The sequence below is a fragment of the Apaloderma vittatum genome, unplaced genomic scaffold, assembly GCF_000703405.1.
Source record: "Apaloderma vittatum isolate BGI_N311 unplaced genomic scaffold, ASM70340v1 scaffold19137, whole genome shotgun sequence".
Classification (NCBI taxonomy): domain Eukaryota; kingdom Metazoa; phylum Chordata; class Aves; order Trogoniformes; family Trogonidae; genus Apaloderma; species Apaloderma vittatum.
The window spans coordinates 50,994-72,282 of record NW_009724781.1 but is presented as its reverse complement, the minus strand read 5'-3'; the positions used below and the strand labels follow the sequence as shown (position 1 = coordinate 72,282).

Sequence of the window (21,289 nt, the reverse complement as noted above, 5' to 3'; positions counted from 1 at the left end):
CAAGCCTGTAGCATTGCCTGGGGTTGTTGGGCAGGACCCAGTACTTGGCCTTGTAGAGCCTCACACAGTTGGCCTCAGTCCATTGATCCAGCCTGCCCAGGACCTTCCGCAGAGCCTTCCTACCCTAAAGCAGATCAACATTCAAGCCCAGCTTTGTGTTGTCTGCAAACTCAGTGAGTGTGCACTCGAGGTCTTTGTCCAGGTCATTAATCAAGATACTAAACACAAGTGGCTCCAACACTGATGCCTAGGGAACACCGCTTGTGACTGGCTGCACTCTGGATTTACCTCCATTCCCCACCACTCTTTGGGCATCCAGCCCATCTGGCCATCCAGCCAGGTTTTCACCCAGCAAAGAGTATGCCTGAAAAAAAGCCATGGGCCCACAGTTTCTTCAGGAGAATGCTGTGGAAAGTTGTGTCAAAGGCTTTACTAAAGCCCAGGTAGACAATATCTAAAGCCTTTCTCTCATCTACAACGCAGGTCACCTGGCTGTAGAAGGAGATTGGTTTAGTCTTTATAAATATCTCATTGCAACTGTTTGGGTCTGGTCATCCAGCCAGTTTTTTACCCAGCTGAGTATGCAATATTAGCTGTACATCCAACACTGAGGGAAACTGCATGAACAGTATAGCTTCTGGGAGTTCACCAAGCAAGATGAGCCATCCTGGTAAAATATTATTTTTATTGGTGTAACTGAATCTCTGCTAACAAACTTTGTCAATACTGCTTCTTCATTTAACAGTCCAGCTCAAGTAAGACCTCTTGACAATCTCAAAAGGACCTGCAAGGGAATGGATATGTTTCCTCAGCCACTCTGGTTAAGCTAGGTCTAACAAAAACAGAGATTATTTACTTCAGGGAAACCACCAGACTAAAAAGAAGCTTGGAATTGTCTAGTTTCTTTGGAAATAGAGAAATAGTTTAATAAATCATATTCTCCTTACCTAATGTTTTGACAGGGTCAGAATAGTCAGAATCTGTAAACTGTCCTTTAATGTTAGTTGCTCTGAACTTAAATCTGTGAAATAAAACAAAGAAAGCTAATAAAATAAAAGTTTATGTGCATTCACTTAGAAACTAAAAACTGGTTTTCAATTTTAGCATAATATAAGCTGGAATCATTATTGACCTGCTAAACTGATGTTACAACAGACATCAAGTACTCAGTGTCAATAACTTAAATATATAATCAAACTATACGAATTAGTTGTCTTGAATTTGGGCTTATTTAATTTAAGAACTCAGTAAACATCTTCTGGTACCTGAAATGTTTTAAAAATATTTCTCTCCCACAGTTATGCTCAGCCAAGAAATTTAAAATTATAGATGCATGAAAACTATTCCACCCTCCACCTTTTTGTAATTGAACTGCACCTTTTGTATATCTGTATAAATGTATATTTCCTTTAAATCTTTCTCTTGGACAAGCATAGAGACAAATGTACTTACAGGTACTGCTTTCTTGGTTTCAGTGGGCCATTACATATTTTATCTTGACTGCCTGGTATCATACATGTAGTATCAGCACCAATGACATATATCTCTTCTTTACCACTCAAATCTTCTCTTCCTTCTATACATGGTGGGTTTGGAAAGCCTTCATTTGTGAAATATGGTCTCGGTCTGTTGAAGTAGGCATCATACCACTTAGTAACATTCCCATCATGCTGAGCTATTGTCAAGAAAAGAAATAATAGGATAGAATTTACCTTCTAACCAGACCGTAGTTTAAGAAGTTAAATAGGAAATGGAATTTTTTAGGACCTTAACATGTTATTGGTGCCATTTACACAACCAAGTCTATAATTTTATTTGCACTTTAACTCAAATTTCCTTATTATTCATGCTACTTGTATTTAGTGAACTCAAAGCAAACTGAATCACAACTAGAAAATTTCAGGGGCAGTCTTGCATGAGCCCTGCCTGTAGAGGATATCATTTTTGTAAGCCACTTGACTTTGAAACTGAGCATGGCTAAGAAAGGCAGTAGAAAGTGTTTACTCTAAAGACAATAAAGACTTTCATAAATAAAATTCCTAGGTTTCCGTAAGTGGGCAGTACCTAGCAACCCAGGAGAAAAATTTTCAAATGTTGTGTAACAGGTTATTTGCATGTCTATAAATTCAAGAAAATCTTTACAGCAATAACTATTAAGAAAAGGTCTCTAGGATTAGTGCTAAAATGCAAAATCCAGAAAAAATTGAGAGAATGTGCTTTACTTCTATACTGAAAACAAGCAAAACAAGGAAATTAAATGCCCCGAACTTGCCTTTCTTAGGTAAAGTAAGCCTGATCGCATGATGCGCTACCATGAAACTCCCACTCACATTGGTAGGCAATTACTTAAAAGAGTATCACGACATCTTTCATATAAGTAAACACCCATCAGTCCATACAACGGAACACACATTCTAACCCACAGTCAACAGAAGGGATTTATATAAATCCCTCTGCCCCCGTTATGAAATGGAAATATCAACTGCACATGACTGCATTCTTTTACAGGCAACACTAATAGCAACAGAACAATGACCTTGCAAAATAAATTTTCAGATTTATTTACCTTTCAAAAATGCCAAATGTATTCTTGTTCAAGGAAATTGGAAATAAAGAAATATAACAATAATAATAGGGCTAGAATAATATTGGTGACTTCAAACAGCATGGATGACTCTTTGTTGGCAACTGGTCCCCAAATCTAGTACCCAGTCCTCAGGTATTGTGAAAGACACTTTGTTCTTAGTACTGTTGCCACAGCTAATAGTGGCAACTGTTAGCTGTGTTCTAACATGAAACTACTGCGACCCAAGAAAAGGAATAAAAAAGACAGCTTGAAAATGAAGAAATAAGAAAATAAGGTTCAGGAAAACTTAGAGAATTCTACCTCCAGCTTCCACAACAAGAACTTGTATCTTCTTGATAGGGCCATGATCATCACTGTAATAACATATGGGCATTCTGATTGTAATTGTTGTAGCTGTGACGAGTAACGCCCCATTGGTATCATAAACTGGTGCTGGTTTCTTTTTTGGCCGTGGTGGTTCTGTTTTTAAACAAAAATATAGCACAATTTTGTTTTAAAATGTTTTCACTACAAATACTTTCTTCAGGCACATAGCTGTGTTATGCAAGACCGATCTTCAGGATATTTTCAGGGACTACTTAATGTTCTACTCAATGCCTTAACCTTCTAAAAACTGTATTCTGATAAATGCATATCAGTTTCTGATTAGAAGAGAAAACAATAAAAAGACTGACTCTTATTTTTTTCAATGAATTTCAATAAATGACTTTATTTCCACAACTGTGATACTGTACACTTGGCTATACTTGTCTGCGATGGTCTTCCAAGCTGTTTGCTGATGGGCACTAGAACAGTGAAGTCAGTACTGAGTCTGCAATGGTTTAACAGTATCATTCAGATATGAGTAGAAAATGATCAGTGATACTCAGCAAAATCGAGCACTGCAATTCAAGGCTGTCAGTTATGTGCTCCTGCTCCTACAGTCAGTAGCCTCTAAATAATAGACTAAGGCGCACAGATGTGTACTTGCAGGTAGAACAGCCATTTCTCCAGCATTTATAGAGATTTCAGCTGAAGAGTATTTATGAGACATACCTTTGATGTCCATGGTTATTTTCAGTTGAATCTTTGGCCCTGCACCAGCACCATTAATTGCATAGACCTTAAAAAAATCAAACACTTGTTTTAATGAGTATTTGTAATAGCTTCAGATTGGCCAGATTTGGATAGATTTGAAGCAACGAGTGCTGAAATACTCCTTTTCTCATTCACACTTTGCTAGAACTCACTTCATATTTCTTTACAATCCTAAGTACAACAACACTTCATTGCTTGTAATGTAACTCTTACAGGAAGGAGAAAAATATGCCCACTTAAACAGTTATGTCCTAGTCTTTGGTTATTTGAAAGGACTTCATGCACGTGCTTCTAGCAAGATCCCCTTGTGTGACTGGACCTTTCATCTGAGCCAAGTGAGCAATGCAAGTAGTGGAATTAAGAGACAGATTTAGTCTTGTACCTGTGATGATGCACCACAGGCTGCTTTGTTAGCACATGAACTGGTGGTTCAGAGTATAAGGCTAACCAGTACTGATAGTCTCACTCCCATCCACTCCACGCTCTTCATTGCTTCCCTTGTTCCTCAGACTTTTCTCTCTTCACATCCCAGCGAACATTCTTGACGTGAAAATTTCAGCCTAGGATTGTGCTCCCTTTTCAGATTAATATCTTACTGATACCAAAGAAAAAATTCAAAAAAACCCTATCGGTTCTTACGCTGACATTGTAGGTGTGTCCTCCTTTTAGCCCCTCTATCATGGCAGTGACTGACTGATCTGTTTTGTCAATGACACTAAGATTGTGGATCCGGATGGCAGCGGGGTCATCTTCATTGTAAACCATAGCTTGATACACCTGAATATTGCCATTTGGTTCAGATGGCGGCACAAACGTTACTTGGAGCTTTGTTACTTCATCCGGTATCTTCTGAAATGTTATGTTGTTAGGTGGGTCTTCAGGCACTGAAATAAATATTTTAATGGTACAGTTAATCAGTTTATTACTGTTACTATTAGAGTAAAACCTGAAAAATTACAAATTAAATTTTTGCATATCAGTATTATTTCATTGTTATTTTCTGTTTTTATTAAAAACATCTCCAATACTTATTCCGTACACAAATATTTCCAAATTAAAAAAAATTAATGAATTCCTATTCTCAATGATAGCATTTAAGATTGCAAATATTAAAAATAATGATTAGATAACCCTCAGTAGTCTTCACTTAGAGATGTTTCTTCCGATTTTCTCCTTGGAAAGCCTGGAGGCATCATTATACCTTGAAATACATCTGGGGTAAACAAATCCTTGCACGGGTTGACAAGCAAGAAGCAAGTGTTAGTCTTGAGTATCCCTTTCTGAAAGCCCTCTGTCAACAGCAAGCTCCCTCCCAACATATAAACAAGTCTCTGAGTCTCTGCTTATCACAGCTAACTCTTTAGGAGAAAATTTGCCACTAGGCAATGCCAAGACATGAACAAAATATGCATTTTTTTCCAAAGACTTTTTTTTGTCTAACACTTATTCCAGTATCTTATTCTCAAGATGGAAAAGGTATAAATCATTTTCCCAATGTCCCTATCTGGAAGAAAAGGCTGTAACATTCTTCCCAGGCAGCTAAATATTTATTACTCTACCTGAGCAGACAAGTATGTAGCGTGACCCCTACATAGTGAAATCAAGCAACTGAATGTAAACACATTCCTCAGCTGAGGCTTTAGATGCAGTTGTCATACCTTCCAGGTTTTTTTACACCAACAAATGCTTGATCAGGCTTCTCTAGAGTAAGTCTGTGTGAACTGATCCTAAGACAGCCATATGCTAGACTGTACAAACCAGATGAGACAAGATGGAAAAAGCAACTGTTCCTCTCTAAGGCTACTGCACCTCCTAATGTGTCACATTTTTACATACAAAAAAGGGCTACCAGAAGGACAGACCCAGCTACCACTTAATTTAATCTTCATTATTTTATCCACAGTAAAAGACCATATCAGCCTCCAGGGACATATACAGGTCATTAAAGCCTTAGAATTTAATGTATTAAAGGCATTAGAGACATATATATATATATTTACTTTCACATCATAGCATATCGTATCATTAGGGACACTGGATTTTCGTACATCAAAGGAAAGATAAATGATAAATATAATCACTGTGTAGTATGCCTAAACCTGAAACTAACTTGAGTATATAGCTAAAAAAACCTGACCTGCAGCTAACCTCACTAGAGATAAAACAATTGTACTTTATACACAGTTGATCATTATCTTGAGTGAAAGAAAACTTGGATATCCTGGCAGAAAATATTTTTGCTGTTTTATTTGCTTGTTTGTTTAAATAACCTTAGTGAACACTTCAAAACAACCAAAATAGTAGACAGAGCAAACCCAGGAACTATGTAAGGTTACAGCTATAACGTCCCCATGTATATGTTTATATTTTCCTAAGAAAGTGTTATCTACTTTTCTGTAATGTAGCCTCTCAGTGTCATGAGGTCCTTACATAGTTCCTCACTTTCATCTCTCTGTTTTATTTCTCTGAGTAATCTAATAGCATCAGCAATTTTTGTCACCTTAGTATCTACCTCATTCTCCAGACTCTTTCAAATCTGTGGAACAGCTGATTCCAGCACAGATCCCTGTGGGCCTTCACTAGCAACCTTCTTCCACTGACAATACACAGATAGTGTCCTCAAGTCAGTACAAGGGCCATTTATAAATGGCAGGATTAATTTCAATTACTTTTTAGATGTTTAAATTTTGCATCAATACTAAGGATATTGTATGGAGTTTTCAAGTGTCTTAAGGGAAACAGGCACCTCCACAGGGGGAAGTCATCTCTTCCCTAGACAGGATCTTATATATGCATGCTAATACAAATAGGACCTCTTCTCATTGACTAGAGAAGTAATCTAGTTGGCTGTGTTCCACACATCTATATTTCATGTGAAGCAAGTTAAAATCTCTGCATTACTACTAAAGGTAAATCTTAGTATCTATTATGATCGCTTATTTTGTTGACCGTCACTTTTTTAAACATTAAACAAAACACACCGTGAGAACAAATCTGCATTAAAAGTGAGCTATGTATTCAAAAGGTCTCATTTATTTGTCAGATGAAAGAAAAACTGCAAAGTTCAATCCATATAAAGTAGAGAAAAATACAAACCTGCTTCAAAAGTGGAGACAATTACTGGAGAACTAGCCTTGCCTTCTAGAAATGCAGCATTAACATCTCCCGTAAAGGCAATGATTACTACAGAATACCTTGTAAATGCTTTCAAATCAGAAATTTCTAAGACTTTATCCTCATCATTTGTCTTCAAAATTTGAGCTTTATAATTGTCATTATCTACCTGTAAGATAACAATTAAAAAAATAAATTGCAAGACTTGAAACAACCAAGAGTGGGATGCTACTATTTGAACAGATAATTTAACTTTTAACTTTCTGCTTTTCTAAGCACGTATATAGAAGGCTTCACAAGAAGTCTCCTGCTGCCAAGACTAGGAAGCTGCACAGGGCAATACACTCCCACCTCACCCATGTGTTGCCTCCTTAGCACTTCGAGTAGGATGGGATTAAGGAAACAGGCTGCTTGAACGGTGCTGTCTTCCACCAAGCAAACTTAAACCATTTGGTTTATGGGCCAGGGGAGCTGTAGTGACCTGAAATCGGAATCAACTAAGATGAGATCCAGAAGATGAGCATCTGTGTAGCAGAAAATTGCCACAAAACAAAAAAGAAAATTGGACGGCACCACATAATATTGATAATGACTGCAGAAATTGCAATTCCTTGTGGGATATATTAATAGAAGCACTATTTATGAGACAGTGGAGAGTGGGTAATTATCTCACTAGAGAGGCTGGAAAGCAGAAATAATTGGGGTTCAACCCAGAAAAGGCAAGATGGTGGAAGACATAGCATTAGCTTCAAAATATAAAAAGGACATTACTAAATTAAAGATAATCCATTGTTTCTAGTGTTCGTGAAAACACAAAGGGAAATTTTGTTTGCAGCTAAAAGAGATCGGAATTAAAAATTTCAAAATCAATGACATACGTAAGCATGTAATTAAAACTACAAGTTTATTGAAAAACTAGAACAATCTATTAAAGTTTCCTGAGGAATTTTCAGCAGTAGATATATTTAATAATATGGTAATGAATCATTTTTGAGGAAGTCATTAGGAACACTTGCTTCTGGTTTTGAGAAGGATATGGACTGGATTATGACTTGGGATCCTATTATCCCTGCATCTCAAATAATCTGTAGTTCTGTAGAAAAAATCCACAGTGGTGGGCTTTATATCCAATTAGTCATTTCTAATGTCAGCTTAAGAAATAAGAAAAAGAAAAAAATGGAACTTTTCTAGTATTTGATCAAGTATAATTTACAAAATTATTTTTATGTCTACTCCTACTGCTTCATTTAATGATGTTTTCATTATTGTTTCTTCAGTGTGTAATTTGAACAGAGGATTAGGTAGCTACACAGTAGTTTTCCCACTGGATGAAATCTGTATTAAATGCAGCTGCTAAAACATTAGAATAGTTCAAGCATACCTTTTATTTGACAGATATGCATCTATCCCCACTGAGAATTAACCTGAACTAAACTTTCTGATGGACTAAACAGACATTCATTTCCTGGGATGGTCATTAAGAGCTGAAACACTTTTTCCTCTCTGACTATCAAAAATGTGGCATATAAATATTTATACAAGAGATAAAATACAATCACAATAGTACATCATTAAATGTATTTCTGTTCTTCTGAAGTTTACTGGTTCAGTTCCATCTTTCTTACACTTTTTCAGAATATTTTATTCAGGACTATTTCTAATTTTAGTAGGCAGCAAAGCAAACTAAAATATGACTTGGAGGAATAATAATGAGGGAGTACTTCTGAGTTTTTCTGATCTGTAAAACTGCCACGAACACCCTAGCAATTTAAAAATGTTCCGAAATGAACACTAATTGCTACTTTTAAGCATAAAGACATCATAGAGTAGAAATCTGAAATTATTCCATTCTGTGAGCCTACTTTTATAAATCCTTAAAGATACCCAGCTGAGAAGTACAATGAGTAAAGTTATACATACAGGAAGTTTGTGGAATTTAGAGTCTTCATAAAAATTTTCCCCCTGGGACAATAAAATATATACTCAAATTTTCACTGAAGAAGACTGTGACAGCTTTATTGGCCTTTAAGAAGGAATGGATTTGTCTACTAAGATGATTATCTACAGGACTGACACCTGTAGTTACTGATCATTAGACAGACAACATCTGATTACAAGGAATCTCTAAACATAAAGCTAGATATCTGAAATATATTTGAAAAAATCCATCATTTAGTAAAAAAAACCAAAAACCAAGGCCCTACAAATTGAACATTTAAGCAGGTTTTTAAACACCGTCTGAATGCTGGCAGGCCCACATAGTTCATTTTACTTTAGGATTTTACTATAACTTATGCTGATAAGGTATTTATAACATTTTCATAGTATGAAATCAGATGACACACTATTTATAATTTAGGAGTTATCAGACAGAGAAGAAATTGTTTAAATTCATTAATTAGCTGTTACAAAAAAAATAAAGCTTTGACAAATGTATTTGGAAATTTTATCAAATGCAGGATTTTTTTTTCCTTTGGATGCTTTATAATGCCGCTTAGTCAAAAGTCACAGGAACTTGTCATGAGGAAGAAGTCTTCTCTAGTTTTAGTACAGACAAAATAAAAATTGTTATATAGTTTCTAGCAACCTACCCAACTGGCCAAGGAATGATTCCTGCCCTTTTATTGTACATCCTTCAACCTGCCATAATGCTGCTGTGGCACATAGTCAGAACTGAACAGATTTCGCTCTACATATTGTACAATGAAGCTAGAGGAAGAAAAAGTAGCATGACTGCACATTACTTTCTCTTGTAAATTTACTGAGGAGCTCAAAAATATTTGGTATAGTTGGTATTTTTTTTTACTGACCTTAGAAATTTTGATTTCACAAAAATCTCAGTGTTAACATTTTAGCATATCTGTAATTCTTGTGACCCATTCAGAAACACTGAAAATATACACATAATAGTCTTATTCTCTTCTCAGAAAATCAAAAGAAATTTCTATTTAAAGCCTTTAAATAGTTTGAAATAGTCTTTTTTTTTTTTTTCCCTATTATCTAACGGACAGATTCAGGATTTTTGAAGCTGCAAATAGCAAGTTTTCCTGGCTAAGGAAACTGCTTCCCATTTTCACTGATAGCCCTGTCTGTATAACTTCTGGAAGAACAGTAAACCTATATCCTACTTAAAACTTCTCATGTGCTGGAGATTAGATAGTTTCATCTCTTTCCACAGGCCAGGAAATGAGGTTTATTAATGGTTGTTTTAAGGAACATTGTAAGGGTAGTAGAGGATGAAAAGAGAAAGGCCACTAAAGCTTTTTTCTTATGTCAGGTTTTTTTTGCTTATAAAGATCAAGGAGAAAGAGGTGTTATTGCTGTGCTACCAAAATACAGCTAATTTGATGGACAGAGCACCACGTGGAAAGTGGAAAACCTAGTTTGACTTTAAAGTTTGCCCTCTGCCGCAGTGTAACTTTGTACAAGTCACTTCCTTTTGCTAAGCTCTACATTCTGGTTTGTAAAATCGTGACAACAAACTTTTCCTTCCTTTGAAGAAATAAAATGGTCACTGTTGTTTTTATTGGTACACCTCTGCAAAGCTCAGCTACTGTTTCTCTGCATAGATTTATAGAATCATAAAATCATTTCTTTTCTCCAAGACCTCTTATTAGGACATATTTTTTAACATTAAGTAATTAATTTATCTCTCAATAAAACAATTATAAATGTACAATAAACTCTTACATGGAGTGTATGTGGCAATAGGCACAGTCATGTTGTTTTTAATCCCGTTTATGTCTGTAATTTCTGTAAGAACCTCTGCTGTGGTATTTATATCACTAAACATCTGTACAATCACCAGCAATGAAACAGAGATGCCTTACTGAGGTAATGTCTATGAGGTAGCATGTTGGTCCAGTAATGATGACGGGTTCACTCCAGCTGATGTTAACACTGTGAGGAGATGTAGCTAAAACAGTCACATTTTCTGGAGGACCATCTGGAGCTGTAGAAAAAAACCCAGCATATGTGAAACATGGCCAGAGAAGTTTACAACAAATAACCAAGAAATTTTAGTTGCTAGTGGAGATTATTTTTCACTTTGAAAGTAAAAAAATTTTACACAATTATCATTACACCCTGCTTGATTAATTACAACATTTTTTGTTTCTCATATGTAAAGCACACAGTGTGATTTAGAAACACATCTTTCACTGCAATTAATACAACTTTTCTGGAGTGTGAACTGCCTACAACTTCACCTTAAATTGAAATTATAGGAGTTTATAATTAAAAGTAATTTTATGTATTTTACACGACAAAAGTAAAATATGCACAAGTATTTAGAAATAATATGTTCATTTATGTCAAAGGAATCATTCAAAGAACAAGAAACTGTGAAAATACAAGGTCTTATGCTAAAAAATATTTCCAGCAATGTTGAAAAGCACTGATACAAATAAATTTATGCAGAAAAATATATTTTCTAGGTTTCATTTCAACTTATTCTTAAAAGGTTAAAAAATTCTTGCAAAGACACAAGCAAAAGTGATAGGAATTGTAAGGAAGTAAGGATGTTCACATTAAGAAATGAGATTTTCCTAAAATTTCCTTTTGTCAAGGTGATATGTGAATCAGTTTAAGTTATTTCTTATTCATGAAAAAGAATAAAATCATAGTAGCAACATAATAGTTCTCAGTAAGTGGTACTTCTTTTTCATAACAACTGTGGCAAATTTCAGGAAAACAAAATTTGGAATAGAAGTGACGACAGATTTGTAGATGATGCCAGAAATTGGCTTTATGGTTTCTTCTTGTTGGGTTCTACTCCAAAAAAAAGATAACTGTGATATGTGTCAGCGAACGTCCTGCTATAGAAGCAACAACAAATTTGCACATATTTTCAGAATTTGGCTTTGTGGTGTCCTTTTTTTTTTTTAATCTACCATAAAAATATACAACTATGATTAGCACATGTCAGTAAATAGCCTGGTTATAAAAGATGATTCCTAATGAGAAGAGGCAGTTTGTTTTCTCAAACATGATTAATGCATGAATATATATTTTTTCACCATTAAGCACTAGGTAAGAGGGCTTAATGAGGAAAATTATAGTCTATATAAGGCAGTTTTTTAGGCAGAAAACAGTTTAGGACAAGGAAAAATAGCATGGAAGGATGTATGTAGATATTGAAATTTTGTGTTAGAGGTTAATGAGGAGAAATAAAATCTCTGCTCTGAAGGTGAAAATTTTGCACCATGTTTGAAAAATAAAACAGGAAGTTTTGGGAGCTGACAAGCGGTTATAAAGAGCTTCAAGTGTTGGACATAGAAGGTAGATTGCTGTGCTGGGATTAGCAGGAATATACTAGAATTTGTAGGCAGGATCAAACTCAATCATTGAAAGCAGTCCCCAAAAATACTGAATAGCATGGAACAACTGAACGAAGAGTGCAACTGAATGAACTATGAACGCACAGGACTGATGGTGAAAGAGGAGGCTGCTCAGACAAGGCTGGCTATTGAGAGGGGAGTTAGAACAGATTAAACAAAATACATGGGCAAGCATGTTCACTAAAAAATAAATTTAGAATAAATTAAGTTTATTTTGATATAAATGCGCATCAGACTTGTGGCTCAATGTCGTTTAATGCCAGCAGTGCTTTCAGTAACTATGGCAGTGATGTTACCTTTATCAACAGCTGAAATTTCTGAAAAATGGCATAAAATTTATATATATATAGCTTCCTGAACCTTAATTTCCAAACCAATCAAGTTTCCAAAGCCAATTTTCCATTACTTTTTTAAAGCATTTATGGAGCATTTAATCTCTCAATATTTTTTTTCCAGAAGCCGCATTAGGTTTATACATCCAATAGTGATGGTGGGAAATAATTTTAAAGCGTAATCTAATGTACAAATTATCCAACCTGAAGTTATTTATAAGGATAATTTCCATATGCAGTTTTTATTTGATATGTTCTGCAAGAAAATTCTAATTGCATACCCTGTATTTGAGATATTTACCTAAAATACATATAAGCATTAATATCTGATTTATTTTCATCATGAAAAGTAAAATATCCTATGTCAACTAAATGTTACTGAAATTTAAGAATATTTTCTCAAATAATCTGTATAATTATAAAGAAAAATAGAAAATTAAATGTATCAAACATATTTCATGTCTTACAAAAAATCCCCCCAACTTTTAAAAAACTGTTTTCTTCAGTGGATAACTGCCACATTCTGATTTAGGTTTGTTTGTGAAATGAATCTAGTCAATACAAGACCGTGATATCACTATACCCTTTCTCTTATAAATCACAGCAATTTACTCAGCAGAAATGACCTAGTCTTATTCTCTCATTCCCCCATAATCCAATCACTTCCTCTCATAAGCACTTTTCTCCTGGTTTTCACAATAATGCATTTTCTGTAACTAATAACCATCATTTCCTGATTATCATGCTTCTATCCTTGCACAGGAATGTGGGTCTTATGGAGGTCAGGGTCATCTTTCCCATCCATCTGTGTCCTGATGCTAAGGCAGCAGTTAAGTGTGTTAGCTTGAAGGTAAGTCTGGATAGCCCATCATTTAGCATAATCCTCAAAAATAAGGCTGAATACTCCAGTCTTCGAACAGAAATTCATGCTTGCCAGTTTAGTTATGACCAGCTCTTTTCTTCTTTTTTTTTTCCCAATAAAAAAAAGGTGTGAGGCTCAGTTATTTCATTTTATAATTAACTAGGTTACCTTTACCTGTATTTAAACTTCCATATATTAGGCCATACTTTCCAAGGTTTAATTTTGAGAGAATGAAAAGAACAAAGAAAAACAAGTTCCCTCAGGCAAAACCTGTCAGAAGAAAGGGCATGCAACAAGAGATGAAATCTCATTGCTTTTCAGAACACAGGACCATTTCTTTAAGTATTCCAAGCAACCGTGTATCAGCAGGGATTGGGAAAGAAGGTGCTGAAGAGAGAAGCATAACCCTCTGCCCCATGCATCTACGTCCTAGCATTCGAACATCTGGGATTTTTCTTTGTATCTCAGTGTATCCTGGCATTAGGTGACTTGGCAATTTACCAAAAAGCACTGCACTGTGTGACTGCACGAGATCCAAAATGAGGTCAGTGATCTCACTGCCATTCATTTTCCACCTAACATTGACCCTTCAAAACAATTTTTCTTTTAGAAAGCAGTCTTATTCTCCTTAAAAATGTAAAAGTGAAACTCGAGGTAAGTGCAGGTGTCAGTTGCCCTAGCTGTGGAAAACAATTCTTGCCCTGTCCCTTACTGTGACCCAACACTGTGATCTTCTGTACTGGTAACTGCATAAATCTAGGTTAGGCTGAAAATATTTCATCTTGCAGACTAGATTTGGCTATTGGATAATCCATCAGACAAGTAATAACAGTGCCATCGCACTACTTTATGAGACAGTAGGACAGTTCCTGTGAGGGTAATCTGCAAGACAGAAGGCTGAATAATTTTTCTGTGTGAGAACTGAACTGTACTGAACAACCTATAACATCTTCCATAGAGTAACGCTATAACCACCTGCTGTATGGTACACAGACATTCTTTTTTTTTGTTGGAAACTTGCAAATGTGTTAAAAAGTCTTAAAAACAATTTCTGTAGCCTTAAATTTACCTTCGCAATGAGGAACTGAAATAAGTAGCTAAGATCCTCACCTTAGTCACTGGATATTCAGAATTATTAGGCATTTCTGCTTTAGCACAATAGTAAAATCCTCAGCACATGTAAAGAATATTTAGGGTTTCTGTTATGTATTTTTTGCTGTTGTTCAAGTTTCATCTCTGTATCCTGGGAAATGAATTTAACAGTTTTCAGCTTTAAAGCTATAACTTCCTGACTATATTGACCATAACATTTCCTTTAGGCCTGAGAGAAACAGAAATTTCTGAGAACCCAATTATTTATGAAGAAAAACCATTAGACTATTATTTCACAACGAAGGTAACTTTCACTTTGGCAAAAGCAATGTCTTACAGAGGCATTTCTTGAAAATCAGGAACAGTGGCTAACTTCTTCCCTCAAATCTGCAAACACAACTCCCATTGATTTTATGGGCTAAGTACTCAGGGTATTTTACATAGCAGCTAAGCACCCTTAAGCCCTAACAGACCATGTATATTGGCTGTGTACCAGCAGGCTAATCCAGAGGATGCTTGGCCCCATCCACAAGGGAAAGGAGTGGGGAACTGACATCTGTTCTCTTTGATACACTCCATAAGGCAGCCCAGAGTTTCAGCTTTGGTTTGTGCAACCTGAATTTCTCTTCCCTGCTACAGGCAGTACACTTTGCAAAAGAAAGAGAAGAACTAGGTTTTTTCAATCTGTTTAACAATATTCTAAAGACTAGTCTTTGGACAGTATGAGGGCAGGTAGCTCATACTGCCTTTGCTGAAGATCTGCTGCTGCTCAAGGAGGGTCACAGCACTGCTAAAGCACACTGAGGCTACCAGCTGCCTACCCAGCTGTGACACGTAACCTTTCTCTTTTTTAACTCCTCAGCTGATTGTCATTATCCCAGGAAAAAGACCGGCACCCAGCCATGGTATCTGGAATAGTGCCCATGTTTCCTTGACTCTGCAGCAGTGTGCTTTTTAAGCAGCTCATCTCTTGATGTGCTACTGACTTAGCTCAGAGGAAATTTTATTGCTGCCCATCTCCTTCACCACAGGCACAGGCCAACAGCACAAACTTGGGCTGGAAGAACCCTTGCAACTTGTTTCATTTCTATCCCACCACTGCTTTTTAAACTGGCTAATAGAGCACACAGGGGACTCACTGCTGAGAATGACACTGTGTTGCATGGAAAGGGCTTGTGCAGTCTAAGGAGAGTTTTACACTTTTAACTACCATCTCCTCAGTGGGACTCATAGGAAACTAGTTCTCTCTTAAACCAAATAAACACTGTCCAGAGAGGAACTCATAAAGAGGATCCTAACTTTATGTGCTTATATGTGTTTTTATTATCTGTCTCTCCGTCCAGTTTAATTCTCTAACTTTCCTAAACTTAGCAATGATTTTTTGAAGAGAAGTATTTGCATATGTTAGCAGCTGAGATCTATCCATTTAGTAGTAAGAAATCTCCTGAGAGCTGCTGGCTCAGAAGTGGCACAGCTTCTGCTAGTTATTTTCTGCTCCATCTGGGGTTATGTTGGCTTTGTTGCTCTTCTTTTTAACTTTCCTTGAAAATACTGTATTCATTTACAGGCATAGCATCCCCTTGAGAACCACTGGACAAAGAAAATAAGTGCACATGACATTGACTCTGCAGCTGATTCCAGTACTTCTCAACCCAAAGCGCTGCTTCTGTGCATTACATGAAAAATGACCTGTTGTAGTGTTGACTATCACAGTGTCCAAATCTCTTTGCCCTTTGAGGCTTAGAATTTCTTCATTGCAATTTCTCATCTGAAAATGAATATGACAATACTTCCTTACCTAGTAAAAAAATGGTGACATATTTAAGGTTGGGTGTATTACTCTGAAGAGAGTGTATTACTGTACAGATACTATGAGGAGCATTACATTAAAGTATACTGAATTCACATCACATGATTGTAAAAATATGAGTTGAACAAAATAAATATGTGGACCGCTGAATAGTCCTTGTTACACAGCTGTTTAAGTCCTTGGTACTTCTGTTACGATTACTTTAGAAAGGGAAAGGAGCAAAGGACCTGTCAGGCCACTCATGGAGGTTCTCAGTTGTTCTACACTGGCCAGAGGCCAGACCTCAGATGTGCTCTGACTTAGGCTGGCTGCAGACTGGGAGGGAAGGTCATATGTCCCCATAATAACTGCCTAAATAATTTATGTTTCACATTTACTTCTCTCAAATATCTAGTGATGACTTATCTATGACAACTAAGTCTTCTCTTACTTGGAAACCCATATCATCCACTGAGGCCTGACACTTCTACTATATGTCATGGTTGTCCTGTAAGGTGTCACATGGCTACTCTGATTTGTAATCTCTTTAGGTAGATATGATATTGGAAAGAAATCCTAATTCCTTGCAAACTATTGCTTAACCTGTATTACTAGGGATATACAGCAAAAGTTCAGGAAAATGTCATGACGCTAGTGAACACTTTTAGTCAAAGAATTAAAAAAACCCCTACTTTTCATGACACACCCCACATGTGAAGGTATATTGAAAATGGCATATCTATGCAAACCAACCAAGATTCAGACTTATCAATTCTAGATGTAGAGTAGGCCTGAAGTAACGAAATTGCTGTTGGGTAAGCAGTAAATATAATATGGCATACAAAAGACGTTAAAATCTGAATACTATGTAAAGTTGCAATAAATCCTTATTAACTTCACAATATTGTAGGACTCTGAAGAAATAACTTCTACCAAGCGTTCTTGCTTTTTTAGGTGAACATCAGGTGGTTTTAGCATTATGACATATGGCAGACATCTTTACTTACAGCCAGGAAGTGTTTGTGTAGAAATCCAAGGTGAAGAACTGCCATAACCAGCATTCGTGCTGGCAGCAACTGCAAATCTGTACCATCTGTATTTTTTCAGTCCATATACTGTCTCTTCTATCCGGTTATCCACTGCATTTTCATACAAATATTGATGCATCTCATACTCAATACATTCCTTAGTTTCCCAGTCATTGCAGTGGATGGACTGTAGCTGTGTGGTAATCTTGTAGTTTTGAAAGTAGCCAAGGATAGATTTCGGCGATCTCCAATTCAACGTCGCACTTGTTGATTGCACATTGGAAAAAACAATATCCCTGGGAGCACTGGGAACTACAAATTAAAACATTTGTAAGATGTCTTCATTTGAATGAAAAGTGTAAATCACACTGCATGTGTATAGGTGGCATACATTTACTAAAGATTTTGAAATAAAGAAAAATAGTTTAAGGTGTGGCATGTAGCAGCTTTAAGAGGTGTGACATCGCTGTTGCTACATTTGGGACTCTCTCCCAACTGAGGAATTTTTGGCCTACCCGTAGCATCTTTTACTGCTGTTGCTAACTGGAATTCTTCACCTCTCACTTAGAAATACTCATTTGTCTCTCTCTTTGTAACATATGAAAACCTCAAGCAACACCTCAAGGTTTCATAGGTGTCCTGTTTCATCTTCTGAATGGAAAGTATCAAAACACAAAATATGTTTGTCTGTCTTTATATAAGTGCTTTACAAGCCATTCAGCCAACAATTAAAAGAATACCAACAGGAAGAGGTAAGTAATGTTGGAATGCAAACCAAAAAAAACAAAACAACAAAAAACCTCACTTCCCATAAACTTTGCTTCCATGTATTTATATACATGCATACGCATGGGTACACACAAGGTATATTATTGTGTATGGAGACAGAAGTAGTGCATGTATGTGCATACATAAACACATGGACACACTTTTATCCATACCAATTTTAAGCCAACAGTGTACTCACAGCTCTCACCGACTGTGTGCAACATATGGTTTTGTGCTATATGACATAGGCACACAGTAAGCTAATATTATCTCTAAGACTCTGTAAGATAATACTAATACTCTCTGTGGCAAAAACTGTGCAGAGAAATCAGCTCAGAAGTGCTCTTAGCTTTAAAGAGTGCTTTAGAGTCTTTTAGAGAAGAAGTATCACTGGTAAAAAAACCCACATGATACATCCTCAAACTGAAACTGAAGAAGCCCCAAGGCTTACATAAGGAATAAAAGGATCCCAGACCAATGTTACTGGGGACCAAAGAGAAAGTCTTCTATTTCTTTTTTTTCAGCCTTGCAGGAATATCTGATATCTGCTTTCATCTGCAACAATTTGTTCATAAAAATCACCACAACATACAAGCTGAAGCTTGTATATTTAACAAGAAATGTAAATTCTGAGTCAAACCATGCTGTGATGATGAAAAGGCAGAGAAACTCAAATCTCTTCAAATAAGCCCAAAGCAGGTGGAGCCTGGAGGAGAGGGACCAGGCACAGGAACTGTGGGTGCTTCCCTGGTCCTGCTGCTCCGCTCTCACTCAGACGTACACAACCCCACAGTGTGCAATAGCCTCGTGTGCTCCCATCCTGCTGCATATGAACCAGACATAGAACCAGAGCAAAATGTCTAACGAAAAAATCTTCATGAGAGACAACTTTCATGATCGTATTCCATGCAAAATGTGCTCTGTTGTTATTAGCATGAAAAGAAGTACAGGGATTGGTAAATAAAAACAGAGCAGGGAGGAACATTCACCGTTTTGAAGATTTAATACTCAGTTTGTCCACTTCCAAAAAAATAAACTGCAATATTTTCATAATAGCTCTATAAACTGTATTTGCTACTTGTGTAAACTACAAGAAAGGGCTTAATCTGACCATTAGTTAATGGAAAGTAAAGGCAGAGAAATGTTAAAGGTTAATATAAAAAAAACCTGTATTTTTTCTCTAAAAATCCTCTACTCTAGTATAAGCTAATATCTGTTAAGATACTGTGAAGAATACAAATCTTTCACACTCAGTTATGATAAAGTTTGGGATAGAATGGATAAAATTATTTGAGTGAAATAAAAGTTAACACCCAGTCTCACTCTAAACTTGAATTAAAGTATTTTTAATACCCAATACCATACACTCCAAGGAATTAAAAAAATAAGAGTCAGCAATTCCAAAGAAATTATTTTTTTTAACAGATAAACATTAAATGAATTCAAGAAAATTCAATTCTCCTCCTTCTTACTCAGAGGGGCTTACTCTTTTTTGATAAGGAATATGACCTCGCCTCTACAGGCACACGACTCCAAGAACTCTTGCTGTGACAGGAACAGCCAGCCTTGACACATTTGGAATAAAAGTGTGAAAGTATGCAATGTGGAGATGGAAAAAACTAGCTCTTAGTGCCTCTTAGTCTACTATTACTAACTTTCATCTGCTGAAAATTGATTATTGGACTATTCTCCAATTTAAATCAAAGACTGGATCAAACACTGACAAAGGGGCTTGGAGTAAAATAGACAGCAACTGGTTGCTTGCTAGGTGTCAAGAAAAAGGTGAAAATATATACTTTCACTTGCTCAAATATGCAGCTGGTAAAAGCCATGACTGGCACAACTGCAGTCTCTGAACCTGAAACAAGGCAGGTTATAGAGGCAGAAAGAGCAGTGCCCATGCACTAACCAGCATAGTGGGCTTTCCTTCTCAAGGAGAGCACACTGTTCCTCCAGTGTAAACGGGGACGATGCTATCAAAAAGAACTGAGAGCTAACAACGTTGCAGTAAAGACAAAAAAAGACAGTTGACAGTTTCACAGAACTAGAAATTGTATCAGGAAAAATAACAGTCGCTCTGATTTGTGGGCTCTCACATAGACCAACAAAAATCTAATAAAGCCAGACTCCACGAGCTCTCCTTGTATTTGGTGATAAGAGGCAAACTTGCAGAGACCAGGGGAAAGAATGGAGGGCAGAAAAATAATGTTCCTCTTTTTCCCTGTCCTTTCTCCCACTGGCTACTTTACCCTCAAAAGGCAGAAGATGGTATCTGTGATTATCCCGATGAATAATACTACATGAAAACCACACTTCTGAAAGATAAACTTGCAAGTATCATGTTAACAGATGGATTAGACAAGTAGTTCTTTCATACACAAGCTTTTATTGCTATTGTATGTCATCATTTTTCCAGTTTACTAAGACCCATATACATAAAATATTTCTAACCCACGGAACAAAGGGTCAGTCAGCAAAAGGCAGGAATATCCTCCACCAGTGCCTAGACAGACCTTTAAAATGGAATCAGAGCCTTAAACATTAGTCAGTTTAATATCTAGTCCATTTTATCTCTCTGTTTACATAGATAAATCAAATATAAATGTAAATTCTCATTAGAATGAATGAAAAGATGTGATCTGAATCCGGAGCAAATGAAGGAGATTTGCTCTGAGGGCCCTAGTGAGGAGCAGTGACACCCAGTGGCACAGTGTCCCTTGCACTTGATGATTGCATTCAGTGAGACAAGTTCAAGACAACTACACTATTGGGTTACAGATACAAACAGGATTACAATTACTCTAGCATGGAAAATCAGATTTCCATTCCTCAGGAATGACTAAAATTCCCCCAACTTTTTCTGTCCGCAGATGGTACTGATTTGAACAAACCATTCCATGCTTCCTAGAGGAATCATGCAGCTTGTTTAAATTTTATAAACATGACTCAACTATGATGAAGTGATCACTGTTCACACTAAAAAGAGTTAAAGCCAAAAATGGCATCTTTGTCAATTATTGTTTCAGAGTAAATTGGAACTGTAGAGAGATTTATGTATCTTTTTTTTATACACTACTACTTTGGTGTGTGCCTAACAGGAACTTTAGTATTATCCCTGGTTTCCAGAAAGCTGCACTCAAGGAAAATGAATGAAAAAGTCTGGCTTTGTGGTGATGTAGGACACTGATTGTCTAGGACTGTGCTCTCATTAGCTAGGTGACATTCTAGTTCTAATCCCATATTTAAATTTCCCAGGAATCATAGATAGGACCCCTTAAGTCTCATCATCAATTATCTGCCA

The 21,289-nt window shown here is 36.4% G+C and overlaps 1 protein-coding gene across 1 annotated transcript in view; it reads right to left on the bottom strand.

Annotated features, from left to right (window-relative positions):
• Positions 1-947: 947 nt before the first annotated feature.
• The window catches only part of PTPRQ (protein tyrosine phosphatase, receptor type, Q), a gene marked incomplete at both ends in the record, with an annotated part of 69,436 nt that continues 49,094 nt past the window's right edge, over positions 948-21,289 (bottom strand). Inside the window, 8 exons of the mRNA XM_009872659.1 lie at positions 948-1,021; positions 1,453-1,675; positions 2,888-3,046; positions 3,623-3,689; positions 4,304-4,548; positions 6,761-6,947; positions 10,609-10,730; positions 17,200-17,532. Of these exons, the coding sequence (XP_009870961.1) occupies positions 948-1,021; positions 1,453-1,675; positions 2,888-3,046; positions 3,623-3,689; positions 4,304-4,548; positions 6,761-6,947; positions 10,609-10,730; positions 17,200-17,532 (1,410 nt within the window). The remainder of the gene's footprint in view (positions 1,022-1,452; positions 1,676-2,887; positions 3,047-3,622; positions 3,690-4,303; positions 4,549-6,760; positions 6,948-10,608; positions 10,731-17,199; positions 17,533-21,289) is intronic.